The sequence below is a fragment of the Erpetoichthys calabaricus genome, chromosome 2, assembly GCF_900747795.2.
Source record: "Erpetoichthys calabaricus chromosome 2, fErpCal1.3, whole genome shotgun sequence".
NCBI lineage: Eukaryota > Metazoa > Chordata > Cladistia > Polypteriformes > Polypteridae > Erpetoichthys > Erpetoichthys calabaricus.
This window is the reverse complement of record NC_041395.2, coordinates 4,964,917-4,983,945: the sequence shown is the minus strand read 5'-3', so window position 1 is coordinate 4,983,945 and position 19,029 is coordinate 4,964,917. Positions and strand designations below refer to the sequence as shown.

The window sequence follows — 19,029 nt, the reverse complement described above, 5'->3', positions numbered from 1 at the left end:
AAGCGTCAAGAGGATTGGGCATGGCCTAACTGCCAGGCAGCCCTGTGCCAGGATCTCGTCAGTCGACCAGGATGAGCTGACAGATGGAATCTTCAACTTTAAAGTGCTGCTGCTGCTCAGCTGTGATGTTATCGGCATGTAAACAAGCAGGCGATTCACAGCAACACTTCACGGCCAGCGAGACGGCGGGCACGCCAGGCACACCAGGTGGGGCTTGGGGTGAACGTGGGGCACGGCTGCTGGCTTCGACTGGCGCTATAGAGGATGTTCATCTGATCTGGGCTCTCAATATCGATCATACAGCGAGCGCCTTTCCTGTAACTTTCACAGATCGATTCTTGCATTTGCATTCCCTGCCAACAACACTTTCTGCAAAACTCGCTTTAATTCTACACTTTTACGCTCGTTTCATTTCCTTCATTGTACGTATAATTCGTGGATGCAGCCGACTCAAATTGTACGGATTTGGTTAATATTTACAGATTTTATGAACCTGTGGATCACGGGACGAGACCTATGAACATTTCTTTGTATTATTTGTCTGTTAATATATAGTGCCTTTCCTGCCTGTCCATTGGTCTCTCTCATTATTACAGTGTTACAGCTATCTAAATTATGTAGTGCCAATCTAACCAACAGATGGCGCATCACAAACGCCTGTCACAATAAAATGCATTGCATTTGTATTTCCAACAGATGGCGCACCACAAACGCCTGCAGTAAAGCACGTCTGTTATATGCCACTGGGTATGGGATTTGTAAAAGCCTGGTTGATGTTGGTGATGTGCCATCTACTGGAGAGACACACAGACGGACGGCGTGTCCCTTTACTAAGCTGCACTCTCGTCTCTCTCTGTATTTAAGACCCCGGGCCTGTCCTGCGTATCAATCTCGTTACACAGCGCCACATTCTCCTCTCTTTTTAAAAGCAGAGCAAGTTTCCCGTCTATCCCCGATCCGATTTATAGAGTGGCATTGCCAGGTATGTGGCACACAGTGCGCCTCTGCTGCTGGCCGTGTCATCGATATCGGGGCTCTTTCTAGCGGTGCTGCACGTCCTTCTCTGTCCTTTATAATGCCCCTCATCTCTAGGCTGAGCTACGTTTGTGTGTCCTGTGGTGACTCTCCTGTCCTCTGACTGCACGGCCTGCATGTGACAATCTTCCACCATTAGTATGCTATACAGCGCCTTTCACTTCTACATTTGATATCGCCGCTCCATCAGCATCTCTCTCATTTATATAGTGCTGTCTAAATTGGCCCTAGTGTGTGCTTGGTGTGTTTGTGTGTGTCCTGCGGTGGGTTGGCACCCTGCCCGGGATTGGTTCCTGCCTTGTGCCCTGTGTTGGCTGGGATTGGCTCCAGCAGACCCCCATGACCCTGTGTTCGGATTCAGCAGGTTGGAAAATGGATGGATGGATGCAATTTATTATATTGTGCTACGTGTGTCACTCTCTGCACCTTCCCCATTCACCTGTCGAGCGTCTGTCCTATCCAGCTACTGTGTACTATTTGAGATCCAGAGCCAGTCCAATATGTACAGCACTTTCACGAGCTACTTGTTATATAGCGCCTTTCCTATCTCTACAGTAGTATTCTAAATAGAGAGAGAGAGACGAGGGAGAGTTCGTACCCATCTGACTTGTAACTTCTGTCCGTTGTGCTTTTCTTCTCTGATTCTTTCCCCTTCGTATTTAACGCCTTGACAGTTTTATCGACAACTAACTTTTATGTTATATAGCGCCTTTCACGCCCCTATTTTGAAACTTCTCATTAGGATGGTGTTGGAGGGTGGAAATGTGTTGGCATACTTGTCGGGCACACAAGTACAAAATTTCAGTATTCAGACGACTACATGCCCACCTGTGACCCACACACACTCGACAAGCCTTTGCCCAGCGGAGTGGGCGCCTCCAAACCAACAGGCCTTCCCCAAGCACCAGTTGCAAGGCTGAAGAGAACGCCCACCTTGTGCTGGTCAGTTAGACCCTCAGACACGAGGAAAGTGCAGTCAGTCAGTCCGACCGCCGCTGCCTGGCATTCGCCACACTTACCAACAACATCCAGGTGGTAGGTGTGGTTGATGGAGCCGTACTCGTTCTGCACGATGCAGGTGTAGTTGCCCTTGTCTGATGGGACGACGCTCTCCATGATCAGACTCCAGTGCTGGGATCTCACCTGTGAGAATGCAGACGTTAAATTAGTGGGAGACCCATTGGGCACTGAGCCCTTATGCCACCGACACAAGTAAGCAGCGATTATCTGTTGGCTAGAGTGCCCGTCAGGCTGCCCATGTCAGCTCAGTAGGTTAGGACCAGTCATGCAGGGTGGTTTGGTAACAAGCTGCCTTGTGCTCAGGGGGTGCACATTAGCCCACTGGCCTGCTCTTCCTGCCATGGCACAAGTGAAAGAAAAACAGTTTACTCAGCTCGACATTCACAGCCAGCCAAAGTGCGATGTTGACTCTGTGATTTCATGCAGAAGAAAGAAGCGATTGTTGTGCCCGCCGATGACTGCAGGGCAGGCGGAATATTCTGGAGGTGGGACACTTCACTCTCTCTCGCTCAGCTGACCTTCCTCCTCCTCCTCCTCCTCCCCAGCAGTCACAGGCGAGTGGAAGCCAACAGCCACTTACACCCCAAGCCCACCCAGACCCCCTAACCTACCTTGTATCCACCAATGCGATGCTCCTGCTTGAACTCCCGGCCATTTTTAAGCCACCGAAGCCCAGGATTCGGATACCCACCCGCTGCGCACCGAAACTTGACGGTGTTGGCAGCAGGAACAGCATGAAGCTTCTTCTCCATCTTCTCAGGCTGCGTCCAGTAGGGGGCTCCTGCTTCAAAAAAATAAATAAATAAATAAAAAAGATTGGGCATTCGTTACAGTGCCACCCGTGTGAGACCTGCCACTACGGAGCAATGACAGCTCACACACAGGTGGGGTCTGTGACATGGCTGCACTTCAGGGACCAAGACGACGGCCAAATGGTCTGCCAGGGCAAGCAACACGCAGCCTCCACCCAACCGCTTTATTTTGAAGAAGGGGGGTGCGAGGGTGCGGGTCGGCTCCACACTCCCACTCTACTTTGGGAGCCTCTTGAACCCGCCACTATCAACAGCGTAACAGACTGGCTGGCGAGGGCACATACTGTACACCCAGACAAGGAAGGGTGGGTGCATAAGGGGCTCAAACCAACCAAATAAAGAGAGCAGTGCAAAAAGGGCACCAAGTAATAACCCCGAAAAGTCAAATGGGGGGTTAGAAACATAAAACAACGTTAAACATCACACAGGAGGTGGTCCTTTAAAACCCCCTAGCCATGGTGCCCCCCTTTAAAACCAACCAGGATCTGGCAGCACAGAGACCCGTCAATGAACGGGCACGGACCACCTTCTGATCTGCTCGTGTCCCTGGTGCCCATCCCTCCACCCGACTCCTGCTGCCACTCCTGTGCCTTATGGGGGGAGTCCCCCTGGACTAATCTTGTAGCTCCTGCTAACCCAGAGGGCGCGTGCCCCCCAAGTGCCAGGCACACATTCCTATCCACCCTCGTCCGTCTCTCTCCATGGCACTTTTCCTCCATCTCTTTTTTCCCTGTCTAACTGGGTGCTGGTGCCACCTGCCACTCTTCAAAGGTGCCCTGCGCCACTCATCACAGGGGGATCAAATAATGAGCTGCCACAGGCACATTTGGGGGTCTGCTGCGAGAGCAAGACAGTTAGAAGGGGGCCACAACCTGGGATGGGAATCAACATCTTGGGGGGAGACAAAGCAGCACCAACCTCGCCAGCCGGTCAGACACAGATACAAGGAACACACCCTGCAGGCCTGGCAACGGTGAGGGCGACGAGCCAACAGCGGGCATCTGATGATGAACAGCAACTTGAGGTTGTTAAATGAAAAACAAAGGACTCATTGGTGGGGGGGTTTGGGGGCCAAAAAACACAAACCCTCTCCTCGAGCACATTATATAGTGCCTTTCATTGCTATTGTAGTACTTTATGTAGCCCCTTCAGTTACTATTTATGTGTCTATTGTTTTATATAGTGCCTTTCACAGCCATCTGTCACTGCTTATCATGGCCCTGCAGACTGGCGACACCCAGCTTGATGGCTGGGCATACAAGTGACAACCTCACTGCACTCCGGACACAGGCACACTGCGTTATATAGCGCCTTCCATCTCTACGTATCTATCCCGCTCCACGTATTATTTGGCGAGGGTCACATCTCCTGTGCGCCCTTCTGCTGCTCATGGCACAGGACGGTGCTGGTCAGACACACAGGTAAGAATTTCACTGCACTCTCTGACATGATTATTATCAATCTGTTATATAGCGCCTTTCATTTAAATCCGTTATAAAGAGAAATGAAAGGTACTATATAGAACACAGACAGACAGTAGCAGTGAGGGTGTAGTGAAAGTCGAACCAGAATGCCATGCATTGCCACCCTCTGGTGCCATGACAAGCAGGCAGGTATGATAGGCACTATATAATATAAATCAAAATGAAAGGCACAGTATATGCCAGACAGAAATGCAAGGCACTATATTAAACAGACATTTAGTTTCTATCCTTCAGTTATGTGGTGCCTTGCATGTCTGCGCCTTTCTCTTCGATTTCCACATACACAGCGCATCTAACAGCAGTGGCACTGGGGCAAAGCAGATTGTTAGTCAGCCGTACAACAAAGGGACAAACCTCTGCCACCCATTGGGCTCGCCTGCTGGCAGCACCTGTCCCTTCAGTTTTGACGTTGCGCCTTTCATTTCTACCTTTGTGTCTGTCGTGTCACCAGAGAGGTACAATATGGGAAATGCGCTATATAAATAAAATGGATGATGAGGATGATGATGATGAAGCATGAGGGTTGTTCAAGGGGGACAACTCCTCTACTGCCAGGGTTAATTTCTGCTCATCCATGTCTAATATAGCGCCTTTCATCTCTAGATATGCATTTTTTTTTTTTTTAAACACATTGCTTTTCCTCTTGGTTTACTGTGGTGCCAGAGTGTACCCACCCAATGCCATACACAGGACATGCATGACTCCACTACTTCTTGTGCCACCTCACTCTCCCTGTTGCCCATTTTTAATCAATTCTGATTAAACCAGTAACTTGAAGCATTACACCCGAGCACAAGCTGCCCAAGACAAGGATGTGCCATGCAGCTGCAGGTCTCACTGCCACTTAACGGAGCAGGTAGAGTGCCCAGGTACCCGACTCCACCAAGTTAGTCAAGCCAAGGAGCCACCCCAATGTGGCACTGACCAGGCACAATGCCACCTCAGCACTGTCACAAGGCCACTGAAACTCCTTGACAGACAAAGTCAAAAGCAGGCTGAGATGCCATCCCCTTTATGAGACACAAATCGCCAGCCTGCTTGCCACCCGATTTTGCCAACCTTCCACTAACACTTACTGCTCTGCTGCTGGTCACTGTTGGCATCCTCTGGCCTGTCCAAGTCGTCATCCTCGTCCCCGGATGAGCTGGCATCTGCCAAGGGGACACAAACAGGTAGGGGTGAGGCTCTCGCTGTGGGCACTCTGTGGCCCCGCCCCTCAGACAGATGCTGTCACTCACCTGTGACGTTGACAATGAAGTAGAGCACAGCCAGCGGTCTCACCGTGCTACACGCGTACAGGCCCGAGTCCGTGGGCGAAGCATCGCCAATCTGCAAGGAGCCATCTGTGATGGCCGTCCTGTTGTTAGGCTTTACAGGGGACCCGTCCTTGGTCCACACAACGGTGCCAGGCTCCGACAGCTGGCAGTCCAGTTTCAGTGCTTCTCCCGAGTGGAAGGAGTGAACTACTGGCTGTGAAATCTGGAATTTGGTCAAGGAGTCTGTGAAGAAGGTGCAGAGAAAAATAAATAAATAAATAGAGGGGTGAGATCCCCAGGGGTCCCGTGTACCGATGGGAAGATGCCAACTTCACTCACTTACCCAGAACATCCAACTGACAGGTGTGGTTGATGGAGCCAAACTCATTATGGACGACGCAGGTGTACATCCCCGAGTCCGGCGGGACCACCCGCTCCAGGATGAGGGTCCAGTGCTGAGGCCTCACCTGTGGAAAGCAGGCAGAGCGCTAAAGCAGCCACGATCATGCCATCTGCACAGCACATGCCAGGGGAACGAGGAGGAGCCGCGGCGGCCGTTATTGACAAGCACGACCAATTCTGTTAATGGCAGACGGAAATGTCTTCGACGCCCCTCGGCCCCCCCACCAAAAGCAGCGGGCGAATTTCACAAGGCACCAACAGCCAAAACAAACAGCACGGCCCGTCCAATAAACACATCTGCACTCCGCGTGGCTTTCATCTCGCAAGTGTGCCGACGCCGGCTAACTGGCAGCGGTGGGCTGGCGCAGAGAAACCCAACACGGCAGGAGTCGCGCCGCTTCACTTCACCTTCCCAAAAATGCAAAGGAAAACCACCCAAAAGACCCTGCGAGACCAACACGGACCACGCTAAACAACGCACCCCAAAAGACAAGTCTGCCAGGCCATCAGCGCCCAGGAAATGCCAGGAGGAAATCCCACAAGTCTAAGCCTGGCAACTACAGCACCTGGCTACAGCAGGGGGCACTGCTGCTCATCAAGCCCGGGTGGCAGGCTGCTTACCCACACTGCTCAGCAGGCACCCAGAGGAGCAAAGGTCAACGTTAGCATGAGTGGGCACATAGTTGGTGAACCACCGCTAGTTAAAGCAAGACCACCAGGGTCAGGGGCCGATAAACAGGACATCGGTGTACAGCCTGGCACAACACACTTTTAAAATGAGTCAGGAGAACAAAAGCACTGAATGCCAGTCAACACAGTGGGCAGGCATCAAGTTCAGGTTCAATGCCCACTCTGTTTACTACGCACCACGATGATAACACGCAGGTGAGGAGAAGTCAGCTGAACGCAAACACAAAGGCGATGTGGAATGAAACGGAGCAAGGCATGCTGGGAACTGTGTCTGGGTGAGGGGAGCCCTTGTGTCCAGGGGGCTCTCCGTGAGTGGCTGCCGAGTGACAGGAAGGGAAGAACTTCAGTGTGGCACGTGACAAAGGTGACACTACAGTGTAACACATCTAACTCATTACATCATATAGCGCCTTTCACAGCTCTCCATTACAGAGCACCCGTTTATACAAGTCTGCCATCTCACAGTGGCACAAGCAAGGCAGAATTTCAGTGTGACGCACGATAAGCCCACTATATGGCACCCACCATGTCCATTGCCACTCACAGCTATCCACTACAAGGTGCCATTCATAGCTACCTGGCACACAATGCCAGTCACGGCTGTCTGTCTATTATAAAGTGTCTTTCAGAGTAGTGTCACTCCTACATATACCTACCTGGGCAGTGACATTCAAGTGACTCTGGTGACTCTTCCTATGAAGTCAGTGGGGGGGTTAGTCTTTAAAGGGATGTGTGGCGCAAAAGGACGAGGGTCCAAGTCTTTAGAGTCCTGGTGCCCCCTGTTTGCTATCCAGTGACCTGAGATGAAGACTCGACTCCTTCATGTGGGTCTCTTCAGAGGGTCCTTGGGGGCCGCTGGTCTGACGACGTGTCCCGAATGAGGCACATGACCTGCATTGTGAGGGAGCATCAGTTACGGCACTACGGCCATGTGGCGCGATTACCCAGGCCAAGGGGTTGTGGCAGAATGTGGGTCATTTCTGGAGGGTGGGACAGGTGTCTGCCGGGGGGGGGTTGCCAACCAGGATCCAGAGCTGTTTTGTCGTATGGTAGGTGTAGCAATGTGCTGCGCCAGTGCAGGCTCCCTAACTTGACTTGACTACCTGGCCATCTATTAGCGCCATTCATACCCACCTGACTCGACTTTACCACATTCAGTGCCCTGGCACAGCTGTCTGCCTTCACTGTATGATGTACACGTCCAGAGGTTTGTGTTCAGGTAAAGATGATAAACTTTTCAAAGTCTGGTGGTTTTACTGGCTAAGGATGGCGCAGGAGGGTGGCGACATGTGAGCGGCAGGCACGTGGACTTGCACAGGCCACCGAGAACTTCACCGCGCCTGAAGGTGCCGTTTAACGTCCACCCCCACACTGCAGGCGGCCATCTTGTACACCGTGTCTTTCATATCTGACCCCATATAGCGCCTTGCACATACTCCTGCCCGTCCACTGCTGGGGAGGGTGGCCCGCCTGTTCTACCACCAGCTAGAATGGTTAATAAGGCGAGGGGGGGCCTCATGTCTGTCAAACCACAGTTTGCCTGCAGCCCCTGAGCCTGAGCCGGGGGTCTCGAGCGCCCGCCCTTTATCTTCACAGCCGGCCAGGCAGCCAAACTGCAATGTTGACTCAGTGATTTCACGCAAAAGAAAGAAAAAGAAAGGAGTGATTGTTTCATGCGATGACCAGAGGGCAGGCAGAAATATTCAGGAGGAGGGACACTAAGCACCCCCCCCGCCCCCTCCTCTGGCAGGGTGGGTGTGGCCAGAAGCCCCCCACCGCCCCGCTCCTCACCTTGTATCCCCCGTCGCGATGCTCCAGCTTGAAGTCCTGGCCGTTTTTAAGCCAGCGGATTGCGGGGGTCGGATGCCCACCAGCCACGCAGCGTAACCTGACGGAGGAGGAGGCCGGGACGGAGCGCAGCTTCTCCATCTTCTCCGGGTGCTTCCAGTAGGGGGCTTCTGCTGCAAGAGAAAGAGAGAAAATGAATGGCATGAGGGGGCTGCCCCTATCTTACCCCATTCTAATCGGCCCACTCAGCGAGACTGGCAGCGTTACAAATGCCACATTGGCCCCTGGATGTTCGAGGGAAACCCACTAAGGGAGGGCTTCTCCCATTGGGTGGTCAGTGCCCAGCCAGTGCGACGGGCACCATCATTCTGTACTTGAGACTGATAGCCGGAAGACAACATTTGACTGATGTGAAACAGGACTGGCACAGTGGCATGAGGGCAGGGCCTGCCAAACGGGGTCTGTCATGCCACCAACAATCTGGCACCCACCACATCTGCTTCCTCAGATTTGTCAAAAAAAAAACACGGTGGGCATAACTGGAATGGGCATCTGTGATTTGTGACAACTGTGACACCACTGGCAGCAGACGGCATGAAGAGCGCCATCAGACACATGTCAACAGGGGAAGCGGAGCGGGCAAGTGGGTCCAAGACATGGCGCTAAGAAAAGGCAACAAATGCAAAAAGAAAGGAAGGTGGCTGCATCTGTGACAAAAAATTAAAACAAGGAGCTTATGTGGCAGAGCGGGCGGGCGCCAGCCTCACCACATACCAGGCTCACGGCTCGAATCCGAATTTCGTGTTTTCCAGCAAAAGAAAAGAAAACAAAAAACCACCAGGCACCTACTTTGACAGGGTGGGCCGACAGGCCTTTCCAGTTTCACTCTCGTCCTCGGCTCTGCAAGAAATGTCACAGTCGGGCCCCAGCTGTCCCCACCCCGGCTGTGCGGGACACCTTAGGCCATGCGTTTGGGGGGCTTTACTGGCTCTGAGGGGCCTACAGTGGAATGGACATTTGGGAAGGTAAGCCCACTCCCCACTCTGCCTGGCATCCCCTACCCCTAAAACACCACGGCGGGCCGGGGGGTACAAGTCGAGCTGCTCCCGCCTCTCCTCCCTCCCTCCCTCCGCGCTACACACCTTTGCCAAAGGCTGCACTCACAATTCCCAGCATACCTGAAGAAAACGATCCGACACGCCTCGAGAGCGACGGGAAATGAAATGTCACCGAGCAGGGTGCCCGAGCTGGCAGACGGGTCAAGTGCTGCACGTCCACCAAGAGAAACGTTATGCCAGTCAAGGGCTGGGCACCCAGGGGGCTACACGTCGCCCTAGAAGGCATCTATTTGGGCACATCAGCCAAAGGCAGCACATCCAGGGGGTGCCAAATGCCTGGAAAAAGGGGATGTCAAAAGTCACTCGACAGGGCACCTAAACTGGAATGTCAATCAAAGGTACCACACCCAGTGGGCAACAAGGGGGCGTGAAATGCTGCTCTGGTGGGTACCTACTTGGGCACTTGAGCGAAACTCGGCGCACCTGGCAGGCAACCCGCAGCTGAAAAGGGGGACGTAAAACGTCTGTCTACAAGGTGCCTACACTGGCATGGAGGCTTAAAATGGGGACCCCCGTATAGAGCCGAGGACGGGTCACCCACTGGGAGGGAGTGTACCACGAAGTATGAAATCTGGTATTGGGTGGTGGAGTCTGTGAGGCAGGCCTAGAGGTGGCAAACCCAGGGGGTCATGCAGGACAAGGAAGTGGGGCGGGGTGACAGATGCCAGGTCAGAAACTGCACAGGCGGAAGCCCCCACATGTTATGAGGTGCTCAGCGTGGGGCAGGGAAGTGGAACCCAGCAGAAGCTTCCAAGTGTCATGTCAGATGTCAGTCACCAGGGTGGCACACTGGCCAGATGCTGTGTAACCCCCGTGGGCCAGGCAGGTCTTAAATACCGGCTCAGCATGGCACACCCAAAGCCCTCACCCACCTTCTCCTGCCACTACTTACTGCTCTGGTGCCGGTCACCGATGATGTCCTCTGACATGTCCAAGTCGTCGTCCTCGTCCCCAGAAGACATAGAATCTGCAAGGAAGAACACGGGGCAGCAGTGAAGAGCAGGCGGGACGCAGTGTGGGTAGAGGGTCTCGGCCTGGGACCCACTCACCTGTGACATTGACAATGAAGTAGAGCGTGTCGGGGCCGAGGGGCCGGACTGTGCTGCACGCGTACAGGCCCGAGTCCAGGGGCGAAGCATCGTTAATCTGCAAGAGCCTCTCAAAAATGAACGTCCTATTGTTGGGCGCCAGTGCATAGCCATCCTTGGTCCATATAAGGCTGCCAGGCTCCAAGAGGGGGCACCGCAGCTTCAACTGGTCTCCCACAGGAAAGGAGCGCACCACCGGCTGTGTGATTTGGAATTGGACTGGCGAATCTGTGAGGCCCAGAGATGGCATTTGGGGGGAGAGGAAGAGGAGGAAGACAGATGTCAGGTCAGAAACTGCACAAGGTGAAGGCCGTGCCCACCACCCCAAGCTAACGCCCACCTGCCTGCCCGACAGTAGGCCACAGGAAAGAGAAAGCCAAAATGAGAAAACCCCAAGCACAGAGGACAACATGTGCCATGCTTGACAGTGGACCCGTGGTGGGTCAGGGTTAGCAATAAAGGGGGAGGAGAGAGACTCACAGTCACCCATAAGCCAAACTGGCACATCTCCTGCCCCACAATTTGGAGCCCAGGAACAGACCTTAATAAAAATCAGCCGCTAGGCCGGGCTCATCTCAAAAGCACCTCTTAAAGTGCAGAGGGCCAAATGTAAGACCACGGTGCCATCTGGGCACCACCCTGCTCTTTTACAGCTCCTTTCCCAAGAGCACGCCATCGTAGGGCAAATACCAAACAACACAAATCTAACTGGCACTTTGGACCTTGATCTGGGAACAAACTTGACATTGGCTAAGGTGGGCACAACTGAAAGGTGCTATACAGAATCACAAGGCCTTCTGACCATCGTAATGAGCTTTGGAAAGGTGCAATCCAAGGGGCATCACGCGGGTGGCAAAGTCAAAATTAAATCAAAGCCCATCATGCAGAGAGCAGAACCAGAAGTGCCAGTTGGCACCTCATCAGACCGAAGCCACCAACAGGTCAACTGCACATTCTTGGGCGTATAGGAGCAACGGGCACCGAGTGGCATCAAAGTGCACTGTACTGGTAATAAGAGATGCCCACCACAGTCAAGACAGAGGAAGACACCGATGGCTGCAAAGTCTTACTGAAAACCAGCACCATATAGCGCCTTTCAGCACTTCTGATCGTTTACTTCAGTGGTGACAGAAGGTTGGCTTCCGCCGTCAAGCCATCCATTCAGAGGGGGTGCACAGCTTACGATGGCACAACACCCATGTGACCAATTCAGGTGGGTATCACAGGCCAGTTCAAATGTCTGCCTGCACAGGGTCATGTGACGGGCATCAGCCGTCCACAGGGTACGGGCATACAGCGGCCACTCGTTTACCCACATTGTCATGGCACTCTGCCCGGGTGGCCTCAGCATACTTTGCCATTTGTGTCACCACATTGGCAGGTGTATTCATGGTGAGCTTGACGGACAGGACAATGGAATAACAAACTAGGAGAGAGACATGCGAAAGGCGCTGTATAAAACATCAAACACAGACGAGAGGCACAATGTCACTGGCTGGCAGGCAGTCCTGGGAAATTCTGACCAACATGTTAATAATTAACGGATAAGGCGCTGCGGTTAGGAAAGGAATGTGAAAAGTAACGAGCAGAAATGGAAGTGAGACGCTCTGGAAAGGCGCTATATAAAGTAAACTGGGACACATGCACTGGAAAGGCGCTATATAAAGTAAACTGGGACACATGCACTGGAAAGGCGCTATATAAAGTAAACTGGGACACACGTAGTGGAAAGCTGCTATATGAAGTAAACTGGGACACACGTAGTGGAAAGGCGCTATATGAAGTAAACTGGGACACGCACTGGAAAGGCGCTATATAAAGTAAACTGGGGCACACGCACTGGAAAGGCGCTATATGAAGTAAACTGGGACACACGTAGTGGAAAGGCGCTATATGAAGTAAACTGGGACAGATGCACTGGAAAGGCGCTATATGAAGTAAACTGGGACACACGCACTGGAAAGGCGCTATATGAAGTAAACAGGGACACACACACTGGAAAGGTGCTATATGAAGTAAACAGGGACAGATGCACTGGAAAGGCGCTATATGAAGTAAACTGGGACACACGCACTGGAAAGGCGCTATATGAAGTAAACAGGGACACACGCACTGGAAAGGTGCTATATGAAGTAAACAGGGACAGATGCACTGGAAAGGCGCTATATGAAGTAAACTGGGTCAGATGCACTGGAAAGGCGCTATATGAAGTAAACTGGGACACACTCACTGGAAAGGCACTATATGAAGTAAACTGGAAGTAAACTGGGACACACGCACTGGAAAGGCACTACATAAAGTAAACTGGGACACATGCACTGGAATGGTGCTATATGAAGTAAACTGGGACACACGTAGTGGAAAGGCGCTATATAAAGTAAACTGGGACACACTGGAAAGGCGCTACATAAAGAAACAGGGACAAATGCACTGGAAAGGCGTTATATGAAGTAAACTGGGACACATGCACTGGAAAGGCGCTATATGAAGTAAACTGGGACACGTAGTGGAAAGGCACTATATAAAGTAAACTGGGACACACGCACTGGAAAGGCGCTATATGAAGTAAACTGGGACACACGCACTGGAAAGGCGCTACATAAAGTAAACTGGGACACATGCACTGGAAAGGTGCTATATGAAGTAAACTGGGACACACGTAGTGGAAAAGCGCTATATAAAGTAAACTGGGACACACACTGGAAAGGCGCTACATAAAGAAACTGGGACAAATGCACTGGAAAGGCGTTATATGAAGTAAACTGGGACACACGTAGTGGAAAAGCGCTATATGAAGTAAACTGGGACACACGTAGTGGAAAGGCGCTACATAAAGTAAACTGGGACAGATGCACTGGAAAGGCGTTGTATGAAGTAAACTGGGACACACGTAGTGGAAAGGCGCTAAATAACGTAAACTGGGACACACCCACTGGAAAGGCGCTATATGAAGTAAACTGGGACACACGCACTGGAAAGGCACTACATAAAGTAAACTGGGACACATGCACTGGAATGGTGCTATATGAAGTAAACTGGGACACACGTAGTGGAAAGGCGCTATATAAAGTAAACTGGGACACACTGGAAAGGCGCTATATGAAGTAAACTGGGACACATGCACTGGAAAGGCGCTATATGAAGTAAACTGGGACACGTAGTGGAAAGGCACTATATAAAGTAAACTGGGACACACACACTGGAAAGGCGCTATATGAAGTAAACTGGGACACACGCACTGGAAAGGCGCTACATAAAGTAAACTGGGACACATGCACTGGAAAGGTGCTATATGAAGTAAACTGGGACACACGTAGTGGAAAAGCGCTATATAAAGTAAACTGGGACACACACTGGAAAGGCGCTACATAAAGAAACTGGGACAAATGCACTGGAAAGGCGTTATATGAAGTAAACTGGGACACACGTAGTGGAAAAGCACTATATAAAGTAAACTGGGTGCCCTGGAAAGGCGCTATATGAAGTAAACTGGGACACACGTAGTGGAAAAGCACTATATAAAGTAAACTGGGTGCCCTGGAAAGGCGCTATATGAAGTAAACTGGGACACATGCACTGGAAAGGCGCTATATGAAGTAAACTGGGACACATGCACTGGAATGGTGCTATATGAAGTAAACTGGGACACACGTAGTGGAAAGGCGCTATATAAAGTAAACTGGGACACACACTGGAAAGGCGCTACATAAAGAAACTGGGACAAATGCACTGGAAAGGCGTTATATGAAGTAAACTGGGACACACGTAGTGGAAAAGCACTATATAAAGTAAACTGGGTGCCCTGGAAAGGCGCTATATGAAGTAAACTGGGACACACGTAGTGGAAAAGCACTATATAAAGTAAACTGGGTGCCCTGGAAAGGCGCTATATGAAGTAAACTGGGACACATGCACTGGAAAGGCGCTATATGAAGTAAACTGGGACACGTAGTGGAAAGGCACTATATAAAGTAAACTGGGACACACACACTGGAAAGGCGCTACATAAAGTAAACTGGGACACATGCACTGGAAAGGTGCTATATGAAGTAAACTGGGACACACGTAGTGGAAAAGCGCTATATAAAGTAAACTGGGACACACACTGGAAAGGCGCTACATAAAGAAACTGGGACAAATGCACTGGAAAGGCGTTATATGAAGTAAACTGGGACACACGTAGTGGAAAAGCGCTATATGAAGTAAACTGGGACACACGTAGTGGAAAGGCGCTACATAAAGTAAACTGGGACAGATGCACTGGAAAGGCGTTGTATGAAGTAAACTGGGACACACGTAGTGGAAAGGCGCTATATAAAGTAAACTGGGACACGCCCTGGAAAGGCGCTATATGAAGTAAACTGGGACACATGCACTGGAAAGGCGCTATATGAAGTAAACTGGGACACATGCACTGGAAAGGCGCTATATGAAGTAAACTGGGACACACGTAATGGAAAGGCACTATATAAAGTAAACTGGGACATGCACTGGCAAGGTGCTACATGAAGTAAACTGGGACAGATGCACTGGAAAGGCGCTATATGAAGTAAACTGGGACACATGCACTGGAAAGGCGCTATATGAAGTAAACTGGGACACACGTAATGGAAAGGCACTATATAAAGTAAACTGGGACACGCACTGGCAAGGTGCTATATGAAGTAAACTGGGACAGATGCACTGGCAAGGTGCTATATGAAGTAAACTGGGACAGATGCAATGGAAAGGCGCTATATGAAGTAAACTGGGACACACGCACTGGAAAGGCGTTATATAACAGCGACAGAGGGGCAGACATGAAGGGAACGACATAACAGATGGAGAGACTGATCGATAATCGTCACGTGTCACAGAGTCCACGTCCAGCCATCCTGACACACGTCACCACTCTCTGGTGCGACAAGTAAGAGACAAACTGGAAAGGCAACACAACAGATAAAGACCACCTGAGAAAAAACACCAAAGGCACAACAGATTGTCATTCTGGGACACTTGATTACCCCCCCCCCCCCCCACCTGGGGACACCGGCTCTTCACACGACCTCTGGGGGTCACAGCACAGGGTCAGCAGCAATGTTCAGGTGGGGGGGGCTGAGAGTAGGACCCTCTCTGGCAGGAACGGGACGTGAACACACACACACCCACCAGAGAGGAGTTATAGATGTACAGGCGTAGCGGCAGAACGGCACGTGTCACACAGTCCAGTGAAATCCTGACTTGTGTGACATGTGTCACCAGTGCCTGGGGTCACAATTAACAGATGCCACATAACGGAGATAAGAAAACACACACTGAATACGAAGGGCACTGTAAGAGGTAGAGATGGACAGAAATGACACACACACACACCGATGACAGCAGGCAGAGACAGACGCACAGGAAAGGCACCATATAAATGACACAAGAACACACACAAGGACAGAGGGACAGACTGAGTGACAGCAGTCATACTGTCACATAGTCCACGTCCATCCAACCTGACACATGTCACCGCTCTCTGGTGCAATGAAAGGCACTACACACAATACAGTAGAACAGAAAGACGACGACATGACAGAAAACATCAAAACAGAAACGAAAGGCTGATGGCGCCACGGGAAGAGAGTCGGGCTGCCAGGCGTCCAACTCACACGCGATAAACGGAGAGAGAGAGAGACGCCATATGAACAGAATGGGCCAGACATAAAATAAAGTGCAAGATATGAAAGGCACTACATAATACAGTGGCAGTGCCACAACTATGGGAAAAGTGCCACATACACAGAAACAACAAGGAGAGCCTGACGGAATAGAGGGAAGTGAAAGGCGCTATATACAATATGTGAACAGAAATGAAAGGGAGTGACAGACATAGGGACAGCCTGCTGTGCCAACGTCCCATGTACGCTGAAAGGCTCATTTGCATATCCAAGCAGCATGTTGCCAGTCTCTGGAGCCACGATAAACAGGCAGAGAGGTGGACAGGAAAGGCGCTATAACACAGAAACAAAGGGCCCAGCAGTAGGACCGTCACGTGGCAGAGCTCAGTGAAAATGTCACCTGAATGTCCGGACATGAAATGCGCTGCCAGTCTGCAGTGCCAGGAAGAACAAATAGACAGGAAAGGCGCCATACCAGACAGCGAGAGAGAGAGAGGACGGGCGCTATACGATACTTGGTAGTCCGAGCGAAATTCCAACCACAATGCCATACACTGTGCCCATCAGGGGTGACAAGGTCAGTCAAACTCCACTCCAACACTGCCCACCACATGCCTTCCGTCACCAGGCATAGCATGTGGTGCAGAGAAATCCTCGTCTGTCACTCCCTGGTGGTCCGTGTGGTCACTTTTCACTTCCACAAATCAAGGGGTCTCACAAAATGCTTCAAGGAGAACATCCGGCAGTCAAAGGACAAATTCAAGAAAGTCGAGGGGTCGGCTGTCAAAGGGGCACTGGGAACCTCAGGGATGTCGCCGAGCTCTCACTGATTTGGTGGGCACAGCTGGGGGGTCAACATTGCTCCTGGTCCCCTAATGTCTTTAGGTCACCGTGCCCGCTCTTGCCTTCCTTTGAGTTAAACACACAAACCTTGCTAAGCACAAAGAGTGGCAGTTTTCACCCTCACTCAGAAACATGGAAGTGGCACCAACAGCGGGTACAAACAGGAATAAACCAGACCCCTTGGTGGACACGATAAACACACACAGTCGAGGGCCGAGTCTGAACAAGAAAGCACTTCAATGCCACACTATTGTGATACACACGAACGAGAACACACCGACAGAAACCCACAGTGGCACTGGCCACCATCCTTTGCCACCACCTTAACATGTCATACCCTCACCTGCTTTGTCAGAGCCGATGTCATTAACGTAAACAAGTGCCAGAGCAAGGACAGACCCCTGTGGCCTCTCTGGCCATCAGAGTGCCCATCAAAGCACCCCGGATGGGACAGCGCACTCATCTGTGAATGCCACGGGTCCTTTGGTATCAGAAGATCCTCACCCAATTAGGCCCACCTTGGCCAGGGGTGCTTCCATCACAAGATTGGGAGCCCTACCAGTGGCTCAAGTAGCTCAATGCCCATCCAGCACTCTTCCTCACAGTGATGCCCAGGGACGAGTTTGCTGTTGAGACACATGTGGTGGGCCTGAGCCCTGGCTGAAGCTGGCTTGGGTCTCATGCTTGGCACTACCAGAATGGCACTATATAACTAGCCAAGTCTCCTGGATGGTGGGCAACCTACATGACTGGTAGAGCGTTTACCCGAGGCCAGACAAAGCCCAATGCCTGCTTGGTGTTTAAAGAGAGGCACCCTGGGAAAAGCCTGCAAGCCCCACACCCAGTCACCCAGGTCCATCTTCTGGACCCCCTGCTGCTCGCGGCTGTGCTGTGGTGGGCCATCACCTGCACTTGAAGGTGGTCTTGGGAAAGAGAGAGAGAAACAAACAAACCAACCAGCACAACAGGCTTCTGGCCAACCTCACCCGCTGGGCGTGGAGCCATGGAGTGCCAGTGCAGACCACTAGGAGGAACAGCGGGTCTCTAATTCCTCTGTTTTACACCCAGCACTTGTCTTATTTACTTACAGTGCCAACCAAACTTCTATCAACAGGCCTTCATCAGGGCTCCCTCCTCCTCCTCCTCCGTCTGTCACTCTTGATTATCATAGGGGCGGGCAGCGGCCACCTGCTGCATGTTGGTCACACGACAATGCGTCTGTCATCAGTTTATTAAAGGGGGTCTTCATCTGCCTAACTCACAGAGTGCCATCTCTGTGCCCGTCACACCCCCCCCCCTTTCCTATTTATCTACAGATCTGTAACTACATTACAGTGCCTTCCACATCCAGGCGGTCAGACGCACACAACAGGGCACTGGAACTGCTGCCCACCCATCACACAGTTATACGGAATGTCCTTCCTATCTACCATGTAACGCCATTCCTTCATGCCCATCCATCCCACTTTATTTTATATAGCGCCTTCCCCACCCGTGCCCCCTTATTTTACATAGCGCCTTCCCCACCCGTGCCCCCTTATTTTACATAGCGCCTTCCCCACCCGTGCCCCCTTTATTTTACATAGCGCCTTCCCCACCCGTGCCCCCTTATTTTACATAGCGCCTTCCCCACCCGTGCCCCCTTATTTTATATAGCGCCTTTCTGATTCCGATACCCACTGCTCCACCTTCAATGGTGTTAAAGCTTGTCAAAGTGTCCCACCCACGCTGGCCGGCCCCCCTCTCCGCACACAGGTCCCACCACGACGACTCACCCACTCATTCCCGAGATGACCGGCAGCCCCATGAGTGAAGACCCCCAGGGCTCCGGACCCCTCGAGGCACCTGAAC

General features: G+C 51.6%; 1 protein-coding gene across 6 annotated transcripts in view; it reads right to left on the bottom strand.

Moving 5' to 3' along the window:
* The window catches only part of fgfr2 (fibroblast growth factor receptor 2), a 33,133-nt gene that overhangs the window by 9,643 nt on the left and 4,461 nt on the right, over positions 1-19,029 (bottom strand). For 3 of the 6 annotated variants that reach the window (XM_028825639.2, XM_051923220.1, XM_051923218.1), the window contains exons 3-10: positions 10,655-10,921; positions 10,498-10,572; positions 8,491-8,660; positions 5,951-6,074; positions 5,590-5,850; positions 5,428-5,502; positions 2,667-2,839; positions 2,055-2,178 (exon numbers count right to left, since the gene is read on the bottom strand). In XM_028825639.2, coding sequence (XP_028681472.1) covers positions 2,055-2,178; positions 2,667-2,839; positions 5,428-5,502; positions 5,590-5,850; positions 5,951-6,074; positions 8,491-8,660; positions 10,498-10,572; positions 10,655-10,921 — 1,269 coding nt within the window. The remainder of the gene's footprint in view (positions 1-2,054; positions 2,179-2,666; positions 2,840-5,427; positions 5,503-5,589; positions 5,851-5,950; positions 6,075-8,490; positions 8,661-10,497; positions 10,573-10,654; positions 10,922-19,029) is intronic. The other 3 variants (XM_051923221.1, XM_051923219.1, XM_051923222.1) reach the window with 2 other exon arrangements.